Source organism: Coffea arabica, chromosome 8e (assembly GCF_036785885.1).
Source record: "Coffea arabica cultivar ET-39 chromosome 8e, Coffea Arabica ET-39 HiFi, whole genome shotgun sequence".
In the NCBI taxonomy this organism is placed as follows: Eukaryota; Viridiplantae; Streptophyta; class Magnoliopsida; order Gentianales; family Rubiaceae; genus Coffea; species Coffea arabica.
In genome coordinates this window covers 5,340,906-5,362,615 of record NC_092324.1, presented here as the reverse complement: position 1 = coordinate 5,362,615, position 21,710 = coordinate 5,340,906, and the positions used below count along the sequence as shown (strand labels likewise).

General features: G+C 32.6%; 1 protein-coding gene across 1 annotated transcript; it reads left to right on the top strand.

Moving 5' to 3' along the window:
* Positions 1-13,430: 13,430 nt before the first annotated feature.
* On the top strand, positions 13,431-15,700 carry LOC113703024 (isoflavone reductase homolog). Its single transcript, XM_027224232.2, has 4 exons — positions 13,431-13,853; positions 14,693-14,933; positions 15,047-15,250; positions 15,435-15,700. The coding sequence occupies exons 1-4, from the start codon at positions 13,524-13,526 to the stop codon at positions 15,596-15,598; spliced, it is 939 nt and encodes a 312-aa protein (XP_027080033.1). The 5' UTR covers positions 13,431-13,523; the 3' UTR covers positions 15,599-15,700.
* The last annotated feature ends 6,010 nt before the right edge of the window (positions 15,701-21,710 follow it).

The following is a 21,710-nucleotide window of genomic DNA, read 5'->3' as shown; positions in this document are numbered from 1 at the left end:
GGAAGCAGACATTTTACCAGCCCATCAAGGACCAGTGAGACATGCCAAACAAGAAAATTTATCATTCATGCACCCCATGGGTCTCAAACCAGCCTTAGAAAATGAACACTACCGTGAATAATATTTGAACACTCCAATATTGTGATTTCTGACCAAAGTAACGTGAACGAAAACACATTTCACCAAACTTTCTGACATGCAAAACAATTTATTTTTTTTTTGGCAAAACCCCACACACGGAGATAGGATACCATTTGAAATTTTATTTGTGTCAAGTCACTTATTTATATATCCGTTATTTCTGATTAATTATGTGTGCATTAATAAAATGGATTTTAAACATGATTTCTCAAAAGATAAAGAATTTCATTGTATTAAAAATTATTGCTCCATGCACACATCTTGGTTTTTTTTTTCTTTTTTTTTTTTGGCTAGTAGACATGCACGGTTGGCGAGTCAAAATTGCTTCAAGTGTTGGATTTAGTTGCTGGTCCAGAAATCATACTCCGAATGGTAAATAATGATACGGTTCATCAGATACTAAATCCTGAGTAATGCAGCTTGATGTTGGGCTATCGCGCCTATTACTTAATCTGGAAATTACGTATGGAGGTAAATTTCTGATCTAACATAGCTTTCTTAAGTGGAAGAGATCAACTTGAAAAATCTAATCTAATGTAAATTTCTATTTCCTCTACTCAGTAAACTACAATTGCGTACCAATCTTTCAATATTCTTCGTTTATAGAAAGAATTTTTGTACATAAGGGTGTAGAAAAAAAGTGAAAGGAAAATCCATTAGATATCTTGAATTACAACCTTCGTCCATCAAACAAAATAGCAAGATATTCAAGTTTAGTCCACAATGTTAATTAAAAGACACATTTTGCTAATTAATCCTTTCTCATCTTTTTTTGTCGTAAAACTCTTAAACAACATGAGAAAAGATAGGATCCTTTCCTTTATTTCCTACGTTTTCCCTTGTTTTTCTTACCTCAACCTCTCCTAAAGTCCCAAGTTGGCCTTAGTCAAAAGGTGAGCACTCAAATAAGAAATTGCTTTTCCCAAATTGTAGACTATCTTACCCTAAAAAAAAAAGAAAAAAATTGTAGACTATCTTTAGCAATTAATCAATGTCAGAGATCAGACGCTGGCTTCCCAAATCTCAATGCCATTTGTCACCTTATTATAACTTTCACTTACCATGAGTATGTAAACCAAAGTATTTTCCCCAGAGTTGGAAAAAATTTGAAGTGGATATGTAGTTGAAATGGTTGATCACCTAACTGCTGACCTTTGGCCGTTCAATATTCTTCAGAAATTTCCAAGACCCATTAGTGTTGTCGTATGTTTTACGTACACCACTTATTAGACCTTAGGATAGTTACAAAACATTACCTTTTTATCGAAGACAATAGTGACTTAATTGATATATATGAAAAAAAAAGATGATTGATATATTGAGTAGACACCAAAATTTTATTATTTTATTTTCTTCATTTTATTCCTATTTTTGTTCATTTTAGTTAAATTACTTATTTTAATTTATTTTGTTTCATTTCTATTTCTTGAGAAAAATCATTTTTTGAATTAGAAAAGAAAGGAAAAGAAAAAAGAAATGAAAAAAACAAACAGAAAAGAAATGAAAAAGAAATGAAATGCAATTTTAAAAAAAAGGGGGGAGAACCCATCGCACGCGCGCTATTGATCACCTTCTTCATCGTACCAGCAACGAGGCATCAGGACAGCAAAGTTGCAGCTGCAAAAATTTCGTCCCATTCCACTCATTTTTCTTGCATTTTCTTTCCTCCCAAACCTCCTCCCACCTTACTGTCCGAATCATCAAGAAGATTCTAGTATCAAAAGCCAATTTGATGGCTCAAAAATGGGCTAGAAGATGCAGTAAATCTGCACCTTAGATGCTAGGGTTGGGGGGAGTTTTTTGTTTGGTATAAAAACAAAAGAAAGGCTGAAAAACGAAAGAACAGGAGGAAACGAAGGGGAGGCGGCGGAAGAGAAGAAATGAGAGAAAACAAGAGAGAAAGAAAAGGAGATCAGGGAGAGAAAAAGAAAAGAAGAGAGCAGAAATTTCTGGAGCCAGGGTTGAGTGTTCAGCCCTATTTTCGATAGAATTTCGATCATGATTCTAGTCTTTTAGGCATTTTGTTGTTTTCTGCGCATTTTCCTACATCAGGGGAGAAACTTTTGTTTATAAACCTCATTGAAAAAATGATCGGAAAGCCTGCAACAAGGTTGGATCTTCATCTACCAACTCCTGGGTTCATTTGCCTGTGAGTTTCTATTGAAAATTTTTCAAAATTTGTATGATGTACATACATGTAATTAATGTATATTCATTCATGTTTTTGATACATGTATAGTATTGTGAATGTTTCTAAAATGTACATTCATTTATGAATGTATTCATGTGTATGAGAGTCCTTGAATGAAAGGATAGATTCATGTTTTGATCTTAAAATCATGAGATGTATGAATTAAAGTACATGAATTTGTACACAATACCTTGAATCTATTCATACAAGTATTTAATGAGGTCTTTTGTTTCTCAAACAATCTTCCTATATAAAGAGGTCAAGTAGAGAGTGATTTGCTGCAGAAAAATCACTTTCCTACTATTGTGCACTCTCTCAAAAGCACTCCTTAGTTCATAAAGGGTTTGTCTTACTTTGTGCAAGAGTTTAAGATAAACAAATTTCATCTTATCCTAAAAGATATTTGTCCAAGATTTTTGCACATTATACCGGACAAATAAAGCCTAAAGGAAAGTGCTATTCTATCACGATTTGAAATCAATTCTTGTCATAACATTTGCCAGTTCGTTGTAATTTTTCCAACAATCTTTAGGCTTTACTTGTACTTTACAATGGCTGATACTCTGAAACAGTTGGCATTCAACATTGTCAAGCTCAAGAGGTTTGATGGAGGAAATTTCATTCGTTGGTAAAAACGTGTTCGTTTCCTTCTTATTGCACTCCAAGTGGTCTATGTTTTGACCATACCAAAACCATTGATCATCAATCCTGAGGAAGAAACTCTCGAAGACATCCAAAAATGTCAGAAATGGGGAAACGGCGATGAAATATGCCGTGGTCACATCTTCAATACCATGAGTGACAGCCTATTTGATATCTACCATTCAATTACTACCGTCAAGGAACTTTGGGATCGTTTGGAGTCCAAGTACATGCAAGAAGATGCTACAAGTAAGAATTTTCTTGTCTCATCTTTTAATAATTATAAAATGGTAGATAGTAGGTCTGTTATGGAGCAATTTAGTGAAATTGAAAGGCTTCTTAATCACTTCATACAACATAATCTGCACATGGATGAAGCCATTATTGTTTGCTCTATAATAAATAAGTTATCACCTTCTTGGAAAGATTTCAAGAGAGACCTCAAATATAAAAAAGAGGATATCTCTCTTAAGATTCTTGCTAAATCTCTTCGAGTAGAAGAGGAAATTCGCATGCAAAAAAGAAGGATACTCAAATCCTTGAAGAGAACAAAGATTCTACTTCAACAGTGCACGTGATTGAAGAGAGACAAACTAAAAAGTCTCAAAGAAGCAAGAAAGGCCCACAACCCAAGAACCAGTCCAAAAAAAGAAAGAAGGAACAATACTTCTATTACAAGAAAGAGGGACATTACAAGTCCGAGTACAAGATTTTTCAAAATAAGAAGAAGAATGAAGAGTCTTCCCAAAACACAAGCAAAAATCTTGTGGCAATGATCTCTGAGATCAATATGATTGAAGATGATTTTGCTTGGTGGGTTGATTCTGGAGCTACGCGACACGTGTGCAATAATAAAATATTCTTCAAATCCATGAAACCGGTGGATGAAAGCACCGTTGTTTACATGGAAAATTCTGGTACAATTCCGGTTCAAAACATTGGAGAAGTAGAATTAAAATTTACTCCCGACAATGTTGTAACCTTGACAAATGTGTTTTATGTACCGGAAGTTAGGAAGAACTTGGTGTCGGCTAGTTTGTTAAATAAATTTGACTTTAAACTTGTGTTTGAGGCTGACAAATTTATTTTGTCTAAAGGTGGTATGTTTGTAGACAAGGATTATCTTTGCAATGGTATGTTTAAGTTGAATGTACTTGCTATAAAAAATAATAAGATTGATATTGTTTCTGCGTATTTGGTTGAGTCTTCTTTTGAATTGTGGCATAATAGAATTGGTCATGTTAATTACAAAAGAATGCATGAAATGATGAGACTTGATTTGTTGCCATATTGTGATAAAATTGAAGGAAAATGCAAAACATGCATGCTAACGAAAATCACAAGAAATTCATTTTCTAAAGTTGAAAGGTCATCTAAAATCTTGGATCTTATTCATAGTGATGTATGTGATTTGCATGGTACTCCTACTTTGGGTAGTAAAAAATACTTTGTGACTTTTATTGATGATTAGACTAGATATTGTCATGTTTCTTGTTACATTCAAAAGGTAAAGCAATGCAAAAATTCAAGACATACAAATCAGAAGTTGAACTTTATTGTGAAACCTTTATCAAATGTCTAAGGATAGATAGAGGTAGAGAATATTATGATATCACCTATTTTGAGTCTGTTGGGATAAAACATGAGGTAACTGCTTTTTATACACTATAGCAAAATGGTGTAGTCGAAAGGAAAAATCGCATATTGACAAAAATGGTTAATGCACTCTTGTCAAAGTCTGGACTAAGTCAAGGAGTTTGGGGTGAAGCTTTGTTAACGGTTTGTCATATCCTAAATAGAGTTCCTCATAAAAGGAGTTCTGTAACCCCTTATGAATTTTGGAATAAAAAGAAACCCAACTTAAACTATTTAAGAGTTTGGGGTTGTAGAGCTATTGTAAAACTCTCAGAACCTAAAAAAGGAAATTGGGAGAAAGAGGTGTAGAGTGTATATTTTTAGGATATGCGCAAAATAGCAAAACATATAGGTGCATGGTAATTGAACCTAATGATTCAATTTCGGTTATTACCATAATTGAATCTAGATATGCTATTTTTGAGAAGAATAGGTTCACCTCTATAAAAGATGTTATTCCAAAATCAAATGAATTGACAAAAGATGGTGAAAATGAAACCATTGAATTGAGAAGGAGCAAAAGAGCTAGAAAGTCAAAAGACTTTGGTTTGGACTTTTATATGTATCTAGTTGAAGGAACTAGAGATACAGTGAGCAACCAAATTTCATATTGCTTCAATATTGAGACTGACCTTAAAACCTATGAAAAAGCAATAAACTCACAAGATACTCCTTTTTGGAAGAAAGCTATTAATGATGAGATGGACTCAATCATGGGTAATAAAATCTGAAAATTAGTAGACTTACCACCTGGTTCAAAACCAATTGGTTGTAAGTAGATCTTCAAGAAGAAAATGAAGATCGATGGAACTATTGATAAGTTCAACACCAGATTGGTTGCCAAAGGGTTTACACAAAAGTATGGTGTGGACTATTTTGACATATATTCTCTAGTAGCTAGAGTTGTTACAATTAGAGTTCTACTTACTATAGTTTCTATCCAAAATCTAGTTATTCACCAAATAGATATTAAAACAGCATTCTTGAATGGTGATTTGGATGAAAAAATATATATGGAACAACCCGAAGGGTTTGTGATATCTGATCAAGAGCATAAGGTATGTAAACTTGTAAAGTCTTTATATGGACTAAATCAAGCACCTAAGCAATGGCATCAGAAATTTGATCAAGTTATTCTTGCTAGTGGATTCAAAATAAATGAATCTGATAAATGCATTTATAGCAAGTTTAATGATGGCAAAGGTGTCATAATTTGTTTATATGTTGATGACATGTTAATTTTTGGGATTGACTTGGAACAAATTGAAGTCACAAAACTTTGCTTTCAAGCAAATTTGACATGAAAGACATAGGTGAGGCAGATGTCATTCTTGGTATAAAAATCTTCAAATATGATAATAATATAATGTTGTCTCAATCACATTCTATTGAAAAGATTCTTAACAAGTTCAATCAAAGTGATTGTATTCGAGCCTCAACACCATTGGATCCCAAAATAAATTTCGTGAAAAATGAGAGGATCCAAAATCTCAAATGGAATATGCCAAGGTTATAGGGTGCTTAATGTATGCAATGACTTGTACTAGACCTGATATTGCATATGCAGTTGGTATATTGAGTAGATATACAAGCAACCCTAGTAGGTTACATTGGTAAGGTGTAACCAAAATTTGAAAGTATTTAAATGCCATTAAGGACTATGGTAGATGTTATACCGATTATCCTTCAGTTTTAGAAGGATTTTCAGATACTAGTTGGATCACCAATAAAGATGATCACTCGTCGACAAGTGGTTGGATATCTTTATGCTTGGTGGAGGTGCAATTTCTTGGGGTTCTAAGAAACAGACTTGTATCACCGATTCAACAATGGCAGCAGAATTTGTAGCACTTGTTTCAGCTTGTAAATAAGTTGAATGGCTACGTAATTTACTTTGTGATATACCGTTGTGGCCAATACCTTTGTCGCCTATCTCAATTCATTGTGATAGTGCAGCTACACTTGCTAAAGCACATAGTCAAGTGTATATTGGTAAGTCAAGACATATCGGTTTAAGACATAGTTATTTCAAAGATTTGATCACAAATGGAGTCATATGAATTGACTTTGTGAGATCCAATGAAAATTTGAGAGATCCTTTGACAAAAGGATTATCAAGGAATTTGGTGTCAAGTACATCAAGGGGGATGGGTTTAAAGTCCAAAATTCTTGATCACTAATGGTGGAACCTCAATTCAACGCTAGATACAACGTCTAGTCTTGAATTTAATGAGTGAAAGTACACCATTCTAGTGGTTGGTGCACTATGTGAAGTTTAGACATCCCAATATTGAATAATGCATGTTATTCTTGCCAGTGCAAATGTAAGGGTGAGTCATTGGACTCTTAACGAATCTTAAAAGTGCTATCTATGGCGGAGGCACTAAGATGTCGCCTATATAAATGTTGGCTTTTGGCAAATCACAAAGTTAAGGACTTTACTTTGTAACATTCATGAAAAGATAGTAATATAAGGACTTAAAATATATTGTTGAAGAACTTATGGTTGTGCATTGCTCAGTGTGTGATGTGTTTATGAGGTCGGTCCAATGTCCAAGTGGTTCAAAGTTTGTCCATCATCTTGAAGGATTGATTTCAAAGAACATTCACTATGATAGTGGTTCAATCGAAAGAAACCATTATTTATGCATATGAGTGTCAGATTATTCGGTGACCTTTCAGAAATCCATTTTCTAAATCTTGAAAATGGCGGGGGATTGTTGGAAATTTTTCAAAATTTGTATGAAGTACATACATGTAATTAATGTATATTCATTCATATTTTTGATACATGTATAGTATTGTGAATGTTTCTAAAATGTGCATTCATTTATGAATGTATTCATGTATATGGGAATCCTTAAATGAAAGGATAGATTCATGTTTTGATTTTAGGATCATGAGATGCATGAATTAAAGTGCATGAATTTGTATACAATACTTTGAATCCATTCATACAAGTATTTAATGAGGTCTTTTGTTTCTCAAACAATCTTCCTATATAAAGAGGTCAAGTAGAGAGTGATTTGCTACAGAAAAATTACTTTCATACTATTGTGTACTCTCTTAAAAGCACTCTTTAGTTCATAAAGGGTTTGTCTTGCTTTGTGCAAGAGTTTAAGACAAATAAACTTTATTTTATCCTAAAGGATATTTGTCCAAGATTTTTGCACATTATATCGGATAAATAAAATCTAAAGAAAAGTGATATTCTATCACGATTTGAAGCCAATTCTTGTCACAACATTTGCCAGTTCGTTGCAATTTTTCCAACAGTTTCCACGTTATTTCGATTCCCTAAAACGTTAAACTGTAGTTTTATTCATCATTTTCCTTTCATATATGCTCAGAATCTTGCCAAATTCGTGAAATTTTTTGCTGCACTTGCTTGTTCTTGCCTTGTTGTTCTTCTCATTCTTGTTGCATCATGTTGGGATGGATCTTCCGTTTGAATGTTGGGATTGCATAATCTTATTGTTTTGATCCTAAAGTTTGGCGTTTGCTTGGATTTTTTTCTTTCTTTCGTTTTTCTTTTTTATTCTTTCTTGTCTTCTTGTTGCATCTTGAAGGAAAAAGAAAGGTTGCAGAAGATGCTTTCCTTCGAAGCTTGCATGGACAAACCAGAAAATTTGCATTTTGACCCCCAAACTTTTGTATAATCGTACTATAGCCCAACATCTGAAGAATTGAACTAATTTTGCCCCTATCAAGTTTAATCCCTTGTTTTGTTTTAAGAAGTATTTTGGTTATATTATTTCTAGGCTTTGGGGCATAATCAGGGTTTAAATATTTTTTAGTTGATTTTTTTATCTTGTTGGGTTTTGTAAGAAAGTTTAGTTGTTGGGTTTAGGGTTAATTTGGTTGGATTTAGTAAATGAGTTTTGGTTTATTTCACTGGGTTTAGACTTGGGTTTGGAGGATGAAAGCCCGCACAATTTGGTTGGGTTTGCTTGATGAAAATTCTGGGCTGGCCCGCCTCTTTTTCTTGGACTTTGACTGGGCTTAGGGAATCTTGGCCCAAAAAAAAAGAAAATGGCCCAATGGCCTGATGGCTTATGAAACCAGAAAACATTTTTGCAGATTAGTCCCCAGACTTTTTCATAATGTTATTTTGCCCCTAAAAACTTTAGATTTCTTTCAATTAGGTCTCTAATTTAATTGCAAATTGGTTCCTAAACTTTATTTTTCTTTAATTTGGAACCTTATTTTTATAATAATTATAATTTGACCTCAAAAACTTTTCTTAATTTTTGCAATTAGGTCGTTAGCAGTTTTGATTTCTTAAATATATGTTACTTTTCTTCTTTAATTGTTAATCATACTTCATTTAAATGCTTTAATTAATAGATTTCATGGTTATTTTCATTGTTTATAATTTATTTATTAATTAAATTGGTGCCTTGGCCATTTTGTTGATTTTGGAGTATAAATAGGGCAAATCCAACCTCAGTAAACCACTACTTCAAGGGAGGTATGTTCTTTTGTTATTTTAAATCCCCTTATGTGCTCCTATGTGCTTTTTATGTGTAATTGTATGTTTTGGGTGCTTTTTCCTTTAATTACCCATTTTATTCATTTTAGCTTTCGTTTATTTTATTTTATTTTGATGACTATTTGAGAGGCATTTCAATGCCGATTTGTAATAGATAGGTGTTTAAGACATGTATTTAGCTAGCCTATATAATAGATAGATTTTGATTTTTTCCAAAACTGTAATTAGTTAGATTAATGTAATAGTTAGGTTATTATTTTTAATTCCCCCCTTAAATTGTAGTTAGGGCTCCGAATGTAATAGTTAGGTCTTTATTTGCGTTTACTTGCTTTTGTGCTTACGTATTTATTCACTTTCATTAGGGTTTTGCATTTAGAAATTATGCTTATGTGTTATGTGGTCTATGTGCATTATGTGTTTACTTGTTTTAATTATGTTTTATATGATTTATTTAGTTGTAATAAATACATGACGCCGTCACACTAGTCCAACGCTAGTTATGGCCTTTCTCCCCGATTTCCACTAGTCCAACGCTAGTGAAGATTTTGTAGTAATGGGCTAGTCCAATACTAGACCCTTTAGGTCGTTTTCACGCTAGATTCACATTTCTTGCATGACTTTCATTGCATTTCATACATATTTTCATTTTTAGGATATTTTCTCATCTTGCATGATATTTCCTTTACATATAATCTTCCTTATCTCTATGTATGCGAAACATGATATTTAGACTTGCATTTCATTTAGAAAATTAGAAATAGGTTAGTTTATTTGCTCGATTAGGTTAGAGAGTCACCCTTCAAATATAGGAAATAAATGAGTGTGGTTTCTTAGTCTTAGCACGCTCTTTTTCTCTCTATACAAAGGAAAATTTGAGTTACGAATTTTAGCCTCCTCCCATATCCATTATGTTGCATTCCTCTCTTTTAGGTCATGTATATTTATATATTATAATTTTTCTTTTCTTCGAATCTCACTCTTTGCATGTTCATGATCTTTTCTAAGAATCATTTTTGGGCATCACAATTAATGTGATTTGTACTAATTAAACTTTGAAAAAATATTTTGACCCTCTCAATATTTTTTGGGTCTAGATTTGCATCCATATAGAAACATCCTAATGTAATAAGTTTTTATAGGTAAGATTAAGAAAATTTTCAACTAAATCTTGCAACTAACCTTGGTTAGGTTGAAAGGGTGCCTTAGGTTTGATTCTATCAAGTCTTTGTCTTCCCTTTCTTCAATCGTGACTCCCGAACTCTTTTATCTTATTTTCAAAGACCTGAATTCATTTAAAAAGGGTTTTTTTCTATTTTTTTTATTAAAAATACATTTTTAGGTAACTTGGTACACCTAAATTCGATACCAAGTGGCGACTCCTATTTTTTCCTAAAGACTCTTTTTAAACTATTATTTTGGACCAAAATCGTCGCACTTTTTAAGTCCCATTTTAGGCCCTTTTTCTTTGTTTATTCTCTAAAAAAAACTCATTTTTCACTCATTATTTTCAAATAAATTCAAATTTTCTCAATAACTTATAGATTATTTTATTTTTTTCAAAAAAATGGGGCGCGACATATTGTGTTTCCGTCTAAGAAACACGCCATCCCCTGCAATGGTTGTAATTTTTTTTCGTTTTCGTTACTTTGACATAAAAAAGAAAAGCAAAGAAAAAAAAGTTAAAGTCTCGAGGGATCCCTTGTTGTTGGATCATGAATTAAGGAATCCATGCATTGAGAAGTGGGTCGTGATTGATTTTGTTCTATTGACTCAATGAAGCCATACATTAAGAAGCTCTGTCTTTTCCACACCTTTGTTATTCTTCTTTTGCTACTAATTAATGACTTTCAAGATAAGAAATAGGAGCATAATTGAGTAGGATCACAGGTGTCTGCGATATAGATTTTCTTATTTAAATATGAAGAAAAAGAAAAAAAAAAAAAAAGAGATACTCAGCCTCTGGATCTTCTGGTATAGATTTACATGCTGTACTCTTGTTACACCGTTTGATTGGTATAAATCTTGCAGTATTTAGTGTATTTTTCACTGGATTAGTGTAACCAATTTTTGGTGTTACTTATAATTATTTAGGTGTAAAGAGTATACAAGTTATATCAAAATATGGGGGGAATGATGAGTTGAATGGTTCGAGAGAAGAAATATAAGTGGGAGATTTTGGATTCAAACCTTTTCATTTACATTATAAAAAAAAAGTTTAAAAATTATATAAAAAATATTGATTTACACCAATCTAGTCGAAAGATAGATTAAATGGTGCAAGACTTACGCCAACTTGAGAAGCGTAACAGGAAAGTGACCCTACCTGATAAGTCAACAATTGGACTGTTAGATTACAGAAAAACGTGTTGCTCTCATTACACGTGGTTCATTGCAGTCCTCTCATCTCCTTTTGTGAGAGCATGCTTAGGGCTGGTCCGCTTGGCCGTCCTTGTCCCATATCCCAGTAGCAGGGACGATCGGGAGGCGCAATAAGTCAATAACTGGACTGTCAAGTTGAAGAAAAACGTGTCCCCTCAAAGTCTGGACTGTCAAAGTTGAAGAAATACTTGACCCTCTGTTAAGGACCAGAAACCAGAGAGGCCAGAGTTCTTGCAGGAATTAGATAGGAACAAACTCAAAAGGACCAATTAACAATGAATCAATGAAACAATGGATATATGAATCTGATCTTTATTAATGAGATCCTGGAAAACAAGTTACAAGAACAGAACTGACGGTAACAGCTAAGAAGGGGTAAGAATTTGAAGGAAGATTTGGGAGGGAAAATTGAGGAAATGCTCCTCAGCAAATTCAGATGAATCTGGACGTATGAATTTCAATAATATCCCTACTTGAGCAGAAAGCCTGCTTATAAAGCTAAATAATCCTAACAGATGACTAACTAAGCCAATAAAAGTAATACACGCGTCTAATACATCTGCAAGTTGCATCTGCAAGTTGCCGCGCTTGAAGTTCTGTTAGAACAACTAAAACCCAGGAAAGGCGTGCTTCGTCAGCCACGCCTTTGACAGCATCTCCAACCAAAGTCCACGCCTTCAGCTTCTTAGTGTCCACGCCTTCATTTTCTCACTTCCTGGTTTCTGCCTATTCACGCTTTGTGTAGTTGTTTTGCTTGGTGGTCGCGCCTTCCTGCTTCTGACATTCACGCCTTCTTGGTTAGCTTGTCCATTTCATTACACCCTCAAAGTCTGGACTGTCAGGTAAGCCTGTTTGAATTTCTTTGCCATCAACTTAAACCAACCCAAGTTTGGCAATGGAGTAAGCATCATCTGAGCATCCCATCGTCACTATAATCCTCAATATACAAGTCTTGTCCTGGAACACCTAAATGAGAATCTTTATATAATTGGAAAGTTCTGATCAATAAATTAACTAGCCAAGTTAGTCAAGCTGCCCAAATCTCTCAGCCACTCCCTGGATTGTTGGATATATTAAAAAAAGGGGATAATTTCAAAAACCTCCTCTGGAGTTTCTGACAATTTCACTAAGCTTCTCTGAAATTTGAAAAATTACACATACCTCCCTTCATTTGATAGTTTTAGTAACAAAACCTTAAAATAATATTGACTTGATCAAAATTTTAAATGAATATCCAAAAATGCCCTTGTGTAATGAGTTTTAATTTACTTTTCTATAGAATTATAAGATTGTCTAATGTAATTATAATGAAAAGGTGCCGAATTTTTCATGTCCATACCTATTATTTGATAAACAACTATAATAATAATTTTATCACTATGATAGGATACTTTTGATGGTATTTTGTTATGGATTTAGATTTATAAGATAGAAAATAAAATGTCGAAATAATTGATTCAGAATTTATGAATTTTTTGAGTAGTGAGATTATCATTTAGTAGTGATTTTGGGCAATTTTTTTGATTTATTGTTAATTTTAATACCAAAAAATAGAAAACAAAAATTAGCAGAAAACATCGTATTACGTATAAAGTTAACTCATAAAAAAAATCATTAATTTGACATTTGGTTGCAATAGAAATTAGAGATAATAGTGGTAATTTTACAATTTTATTGGCAAAAAAAAAAATTAAAGTCATTCTAAGTATAAGCATACCAAACAAGGGAATTTAATTAAAATATTTAAGGGTAGTATTGTCATTTTAAATGACAAGGGAGGTATGTGTAATTTTGCAAACTTCAGGAGAGCTCAGTGAAATTGTCGGAGAGCTCAGTGAAATTGTCAGAAACCTCAGGGGAGGTTTCTGAAATTATCCCGAAAAAAACTGCTGAGTAGCTGGTGTATCAGTAACTATGTTAGTTTTTGTCCATGATTAATAAAAAGTCAATTAGGGCTAATTCTCTCTCTCTCTCTCTCTCCATATATATCTGAACAATTAATCTTGGTTCAATCACTTGAAAGGCCAAAAGAAAAGAGCAAAAATGGCTAAGAGCAAAGTTCTTGTTGTGGGGGGCACTGGTCATGTGGGTAAGAGGATAGTGAAAGCTTGCTTAGCTCAAGGGCATACAACGTATGTTCTCCAAAGGCCAGAGATCGGTCTGGACATTGGTAAATTGCAGATGTTGTTGTCGTTTAAGGAGCAAGGAGCTCACCTTGTTGAGGGTTCATTTTCTGATCATCAAAGCCTTGTGGATGCCGTAAAACTAGTTGATGTTGTCATCTGCACCATGTCTGGTGTGCATTTCAGAAGTCATAGCATTTTAATGCAGCTCAAGCTTGTTGAGGCCATCAAAGAAGCTGGTAATATCAAGGTAAGCTCAATGGCATATAGAAAAACAAAATACCAATTTTGTAAGTAAAGTATCTAAAAAAAATGCGTATGAAATATGTTGCAATAAATATATTAGATTTCTTTGGTTTACTTCTATACGCAAATTTTTGGAGTAAATTCGTAAATTGTTATGAAAAAAAAGTTGTTCTACAAGAGGGGTTGTTTTTGGGGTTGATTCTAGGAGTAGAATCTTCGCATTTGATAAATGCGAGGTTCATGTTTCTGAAAAAAAATGATAAAAATTTTTGGTTTTTTTTTTTTTTAAAAAAAGAAGAAGTGCACAAAGCTCGCATTTGTTGGCTGACTTTCTTCCCAACTAAGCTGCCCATCTTCGAAACAGAGGAGCAGGTTCTAACTCCCCAAAACCTAAGGCAATTTCGATTTGGGAACACCAAAATTACTCCCGTTTTTTAGGCCAATACCAAGATTCAAACAGCTACAAACATAGCATCCATAATCAGGCTTCAAACATTCGAGAAAGTTCCAGATTTGTTTCCAAAAGCTGCAAATGCGATGTCTGGTTTTATTTTCTTTTGGATTTTGTGGGCTGGAAATTTAAAGTGACTTTGCATTCAGCAAATGCGAGCTCAAGAGTTCTCGTATTTGCTGAATGCAAAAACCTTGGACGAAATTCTATACTCAAAATGCCCCCCTTTGCAGAAACTTTTTAAAATTCATCATCATTTTGGAAATTTCTCCAAATTTTTGTATGTATAATTGTATACCATTAAATTGCTGCATTTTTAGAGTTTTACTCTTATGGTGATAAGTTTTTTAAAAGATTATATAATGAGTTAAATTGTCTTTTCATTTTTGTAGCGTTTCTTGCCATCAGAGTTCGGCATGGATCCTGCTAGAATGGGAGATGCCCTTGAACCAGGAAGGGTATCATTTGATGAGAAGATGATTGTGAGAAAAGCAATTGAAGGAGCTAAAATCCCTTTCACTTATGTCTGTGGTTGCTGCTTTGCTGGTTACTTTGTTGGTAACTTGTCTCAGTTGGGTACTCTAGTTCCACCAAAAGAAAAAGTGAATATATATGGCAATGGCAACATGAAAGGTGCTACCACATTTCGCTTACTGAACTTTCTGTTAACAACAACTTATTGACTTCTTTAAAAGTACACTCTAGTATGGATCCTTATAAATTGATTGTTGAACTATGTTTTACAGTGGCTTATATGGACGAAGATGATATAGCTACTTATACGATCAAGACCATAGATGACCCGCGAGCACTGGACAAGACAGTTTATCTTCGACCACCAGAAAATATCCTCACTCAAAGGCAATTGATTGAGAAGTGGGAAAATCTTACAGGAAGAAAACTAGAAAAATGCAGCATTCCTGCAAAAGACTTCCTAGATTCTATGAAAGGTATAAATCAATTTCTTTCGGAATTTTGCTCATCTGCACCCCACCTCTCTCCTCCCCCTCCTCCCCTTGTTTGGTAAATTATAGAAGCTGTGGACCCACCTAGGATTTTTCCATCCATGTTTTATTATGTTCCTGGTCTTTTTTATTAACATTCAAGTCTGGGATCCGGGTAATACTGATGCAGACATGGACTATGCTGGCCAAGTTGCCGTTGGCCATTTCTATCACGTATTCTATGAGGGCTGTTTGACAAACTTTGAAGCAGGAAAAGATGGTAAAGAAGCTTCTGAGCTATATCCGGAAGTTGAATACACCCGCATGGAATCATACTTGAAACGTTATGTTTAGATACATTGTTCAATTTTCTTGGGAGATGAAGTGCATTACAGTAAATTTTGTGCTTCAATAAAGGATCTGATGTATTTCAGTTTAAACTTACTCTTTTTCCTACACTTGATTTTCATTTCTTCTAACTTCAAAGAGAGGAGTAAAAATTTCCACTTCATGCCTAAAGACTAATCCAAAAGTAATGTTTATCTATTGCTTCTTTCATTCCTCCAGTAGAATCAAACAATAACCAGATTCAATAATCCGCTTATTTTTTATTTCAGTATTATTGCGTAAATACATACTTTCTGATTGGAAAACCCTTGCTTAAGAAAATATTATAGATGTTTATTTCTTTCTTCTTGGCTATGCAAATGTACTCTGTTCACGATGCAAGAGTTTTGATGCATCTAAAAGCAGGAAAAATCTAAGGCCTTGTTTGGACAGTAATTTTTCAAACGTTTTCCGTGAACACATTTTTCAATTACTTTTTTTATCTCATATATATCTAATTGCTACAGTAATTTTTCTACAAAAAATTCAGAAAAATGCAATCCAAACAAGACCTAAGTGGTTATGTTTTCTTTCAAGTTACAGTATAAGAGGATATTGTGCACCAACAAAAATTCAACAATTAAGGATAGGCCAATGGTAATTGAAGTCTTGTTGGTTTTATACTTAAGAATGAGAGGTGTTGATTCAATCTTTCTCTTGCCAAAAATACCACCTTCGATTACATTAAAGAGAAATGCACTTCCAATTGAAGAAGTGAGCCAGTGAACCATGCAAAATATCTACACTTGTTTGCGTTTAGAAAAAATAACTATAACTACAGTATATCAAAATTAAAGTTAAGTTAGCGGTCTAAATTGGTTTAACATTTTGTTTCAAATTTAGTGTTATACATAGTCTGACAAAATTTTAATAAAGAATTCCGAAAATGTAATGTAAAGTGAAAATCTCTAACTACATAAAGCGCCCAAGGGTTTGCAATAATGATTTTAGCCGATTATTTTGTAATTTCAGTGTTCATTTTGTCCTCCGGTGCAATTCTCCTTCGACGCTATCAAATGTTACATAGTTAGAGATAGACACGTAGTTAGAGATTTATGTGGTTAAAGATATGCTTCGTTGGGTTCTTTTGCACATTATTGCCATAGTGGACCTGCAATCATTAAAGATTTACTATTTCTTTTCTTGCTATATATTTTCCACGGTTGTGCTTTTAACAGGTTTAATATATATCATTACCCATCAAATCTGCACAGTTAAAGACTGTGTGCTGCCGACACACTATGTATAGTTAAGGACTGTGTGCTGGCCACTGGTCATTTGGTCCAGTAGTCATCACCTTAATGGTGATGCTGGAGGTCAGGGGTTCAACCCCCGCCTCCCACAAATATTTGCCACAATATGTGGTTGGTCTTAGTTGACCATTCCCCTTACCCCTTCTCTTAGATTAGGATAGAATAGGTTATAGGACATCTATCGTTGCGAAAAAAAAAGGACTGTGTGCTGCCTATATTGACCTTTCCACCATCAGTTTTTTTGGTTTGACTTTCTTTACCTACAGACTAGCAACTATTCTCCGTTTGATTTAGCTATTTTTTAAGGTGTTTTTAAAAAAATTTGTTATAGTAGAATTTTTAGAGTATATTTTAAAATATTTTTAAAAAATATTTTAGAATATTTAAGAGTAGAAGAGTTTCTAAAATATATTTTGAGATATTTTCTAAAATTTTAAAAAAATTTAAACTAATTTTTAAATTACCTTTTAGAATACTTTTTAAAAATTTTTATTGTATTTGAAAAATTAGTTTTTGAAAAACATTCCAAAAACAGGGGATTCAAACAGAGTTTTCTTTTCTCTTATGTCTTTATTTTGTATCGGCTTTTTCTATCTCTGTTTCAAATTCTCTGCTTTGCGCTCGCTTCACTCAAGTATCTTCTTGTTTTCCTTTACTGCATTTCTCTAGTTTTATAGCCAATGCATCTGTATATTACCCCTCTTCCTTCGGTTGACCTTTTGCTCTTTTGCTCTTAATGAATATGCACTTACTTATTTTCTTTTCTTATGATTGAAGTTATGTTTTTATCATTTTCTCTTCCCTATTATTTACGTGAGAATATCTATTTTCTTCCCATGATTTTTTCAAAAAACTTACTGATTTACACAAAAAATTTATTTTTTCTTTGTTGCAGCTTTTTAGTTTGCATTGACTCTGAATTTTCTTATTTTAGCTAACTCCATAAATTATTAGTAAATTTAAAAAATCTTCTGATTTTTTCCATTTCGATGTCTTTTTTCCTTTTCGTAGTGTCTAACAGGGGTCGAATCTGTGCAATAATAATTACTAAAAAATCCTAATTACCATCACAATTAATTATAGAACAAATCCAAGTATTGGAGCAGGAACCCTAGGTGTGCAATGAGTTACTTGATTCACCCTATTCCTAAAGAGTTTGCTTGATCTGATATACCAAAATTGTTTACAAAGATATTAAATTTGCGGACAGTGGCAAGTAAGGTCGATTCCACAGGGAACGGGTAGGAAGCTGTTTCTTTCCAAGTCAATAAACAAAATTGGGGGATATTTGATGGAATGACGATAAAAATAAAACAAACAAAATTCAAGAGTCAACTCAATAAGTACAATTTACCAAAAATAACAATTAATAAAATTCTACCCAAAAGATCAACTTTTCAGGCACGATCCAATTAAATGATCATCGATGTAAAGATATTTCATTCATTCGTCACTAGAATGGTTATAACTATCAACAAGCTCTGGTAGCCAGTTTTTCCTTACTTTTTCGACAGTCAAGGTACAACCGTTGACTGTTTCTCTAACCAGAAAATAACTCTAAGTACGACCGTAGGAATTTAATTATCCAGTTGCATTAAAACTAGAAAAATCCAACCCTAACCAATAAACACGCTAAGAGGGTTTATTTAAACTAAATCTTACGTTTCCCCAACATAAAGCCAATTATGGTGGTTGTCACTGGTTATCAACTAAACGAACAATTACGGATTCAATTTAGTTAACGTGACAATAGGTTATTAGATTAAATTAAATATCCGGCCGTTGATACTCAATTAATAAAATAACCATAAACAATTAATCCAGGAAACGCATGAATAGTAACGGATTGAAAGAAATAGAGAAAGTTTGATTAGATCTCACAAATATTATGGACTGCGCCTTCGCGTCGACCTTTGGGCAGAGGAAAAACCTAGCCGCTCCTCATCGTATCAATCTCGCGTGATTTGATTAATATCATCCACACAATTGCTAAAGAATTGGGAAGATGAATTAACGAAGGAACGAAAGAGAAAGTCTCTTTGTTTCCTTTCTTATTTTGAGTTCATACAGGAGGAAAATAAAGGGAAAGTCTCACGAAAGTTGTCAAAAGCCAAAGCAGAGAAAGAAACGTTCGACAAGAAAAACTAAAAGCTAATCTATTCATATGACGTGAATCTGGCTTTTCCTTTTTATATCCAGATACCTTTATGGTAGGAACCCTTCCACCATAGGCAGTTCCTCAGAGCATGACACGTGTATTTGTAAAATAGGAGCTCACGGACTGTTATGTTGCAGTGGTGGTAACGCGCATGGAGATAAACCAAACAAGACATGTCCGGATCAGCCTTTTTTCCCCTCCAATTCCTCCATTCACTGTGCATTGTTTCCCCACTGCTTTATTATATTTAAAAAATTGTGAAATTATAATTTTCTGCACCTAATATACCAAACAATTTAATGAAATTAATAACAACATATCAACAATATATACCCATGACATAAATATATTAAGCAATTATAAAAATTATTAGGATTATATAGTTACTTTAGAAGTTGCTCCCAAACACCGTGCAACTAAATTTTTCATTCAAATTAACGATAGTATGAAAAAAAGACTAATTAATGAAAATACGATCTCGAAAAATTTTTAATTCACAGTCACAATATGTGAATTCGTGATAAATACAAAAAGTATGGTACTTTGATCATATAATGAAGGAAAACCATAAAGAGTAGGTTATTTACTGGAAAAGTTTTCATTAATAAAAATACCAACTCTTCACGGGTTTCTTACCAATCCTCCAACGTATGAGCAAAGTGCCAATAATTAAATTAGTAATTTTTTCGATTTATACATAATTAAATTTTTTTTTTGCATTTCCACAAAAAACAAATGAAAATTTTTTATCAAAAAGCACAAAAGTCAAAATGATTGGTCTAAAAGGGAAAGGAATAGCAGATATGTACAGTACTTGTATTTCATGTTCGAAATGTTACAGTACTGTTTTTGAAAAACATTCCAAAAAACATCTAATCCAAACGGAACAAATCTTCGTCATTTAAAGGGAAAATCGTTCAAAACGTCTCTCACATTTTACAAGATGATATTTTTTGTCCCTCACTTTTAAAAGTGTAATTTTACGTTCCTTACAAATTCACATTGACCAAATTTGGTCCCTACCTAAGTTTCTGACTAGTTTTTGCCAGAATTCACCACGTGACTTGTATGTGATCAATTTTTAAGGGCAAAATTATCAAATCAAATTTTTACATAATCTGATTCATAGTCCCTCACATTTCACAAAATAAATTTTTTCGTCCCTAACATTTTACAAAATGAGTTGTTTCGTTCCTCATATTTCAAAAAATGAATTTTTTCATCTCTCATATTTTTTAAAATAAAAATTTTCATCCATCATTGATCATGTATACGAATAATTTTTTTTTCTATAAACCCACATATATGTCTATTTGATTTTACCTGAATAGTATGAATAACATGTAATTTATTTCTATTGAATTTCATCTAAACATGCTAATTGTAGTTATACACATGCTATTCAATAGATATATTTAGAGGTTTTAAACTAATAATTTCGTTTGAAACTCATGTATATATTTATATGATTTCACCATTTGAATCTATTCAATATTTGTGACATTTTTCTTTTGGTAATAATTTATTTATTAAGTTGTATAATAAGGTCATCTAATTAATGGGTCCTAACTCGAATTCTATAATTGTACTAACAAATTTCAGTTTAAATCTGAAATTTCTACTCGACACTTTTAAGACCAACAGTTGAATTACTTACCTTGTGATTGTGTTAAAATTTGAAAGTGCCAATCACTTATTTCTTTTTGTCATACTTTTCTTTTGTTTACTTTTTCTATCTAAATTTAATTCGATATAAATACTCGATAATATTTAGCATTAAATGTCATCTTTATTTTCAAATTTAGAGTAAAAAAAATGAATATAAGTGAAAAACTAACAATTTTTTTAAACCTATGTATATATCTATTTGATTTCACTTGAGCAATATGAATAGTGTGCAATATATCTCTATTTGATTTCACATGATATTCGTACTATTTAGGTGAAATCAAACAAATATATACATGGATTTAAAAAAAATTATTCATACACATGATCAATAAAAAATAAAAAATTTATTTTAAAAAATGTGAAGGACGAAAAAATTTATTTTATGAAATGTGAGAGATTATGAATTGAATTATATAAAATTTTATTTGATAAATTTGCCCTTAAAATATGATCACGTGCAAGGTACGTGGTGAATTCCGATCAAAAAGTAGTCGAAAACTTAAGTAGGGACCAAATTTGACCAATGTGAATTTGTAAGGGACGTAAAATTACATTTTTAAAAGCGAGGGACGAAAAAAGTTATTTTACAAAATATGAGAAACGTTTTGAACGATTTTTCCTTATTTAAAATACCAAATCTGTGAATGTATTTTAACTGTTATCCATTGGTATTTTAAAGTATTATTTTGTCATCAAATACCAGCTCTTTAACTATCATTCTCCTATAAACAAATTTATTTATCGGATAAAATAAAAAAATACCTGTTTTCCAATAGCTATTTTCAATAAATAGATGGTGTTTTATTGAAAAACGGATTTATTTTTATTTTATCCGATAAATAAATTTGTTTATGAAAAAATGGGTACTCTGTTCTTATAATAAATAAAAGTCATAAAGAGTTGGTATTTTATGGGAAAATGGGTACACTGTTCTTATACTAGAGAAAAATCATAAAGAACTGGTGTTTTATTGAAAAATGGATTTATTTTTATTTTA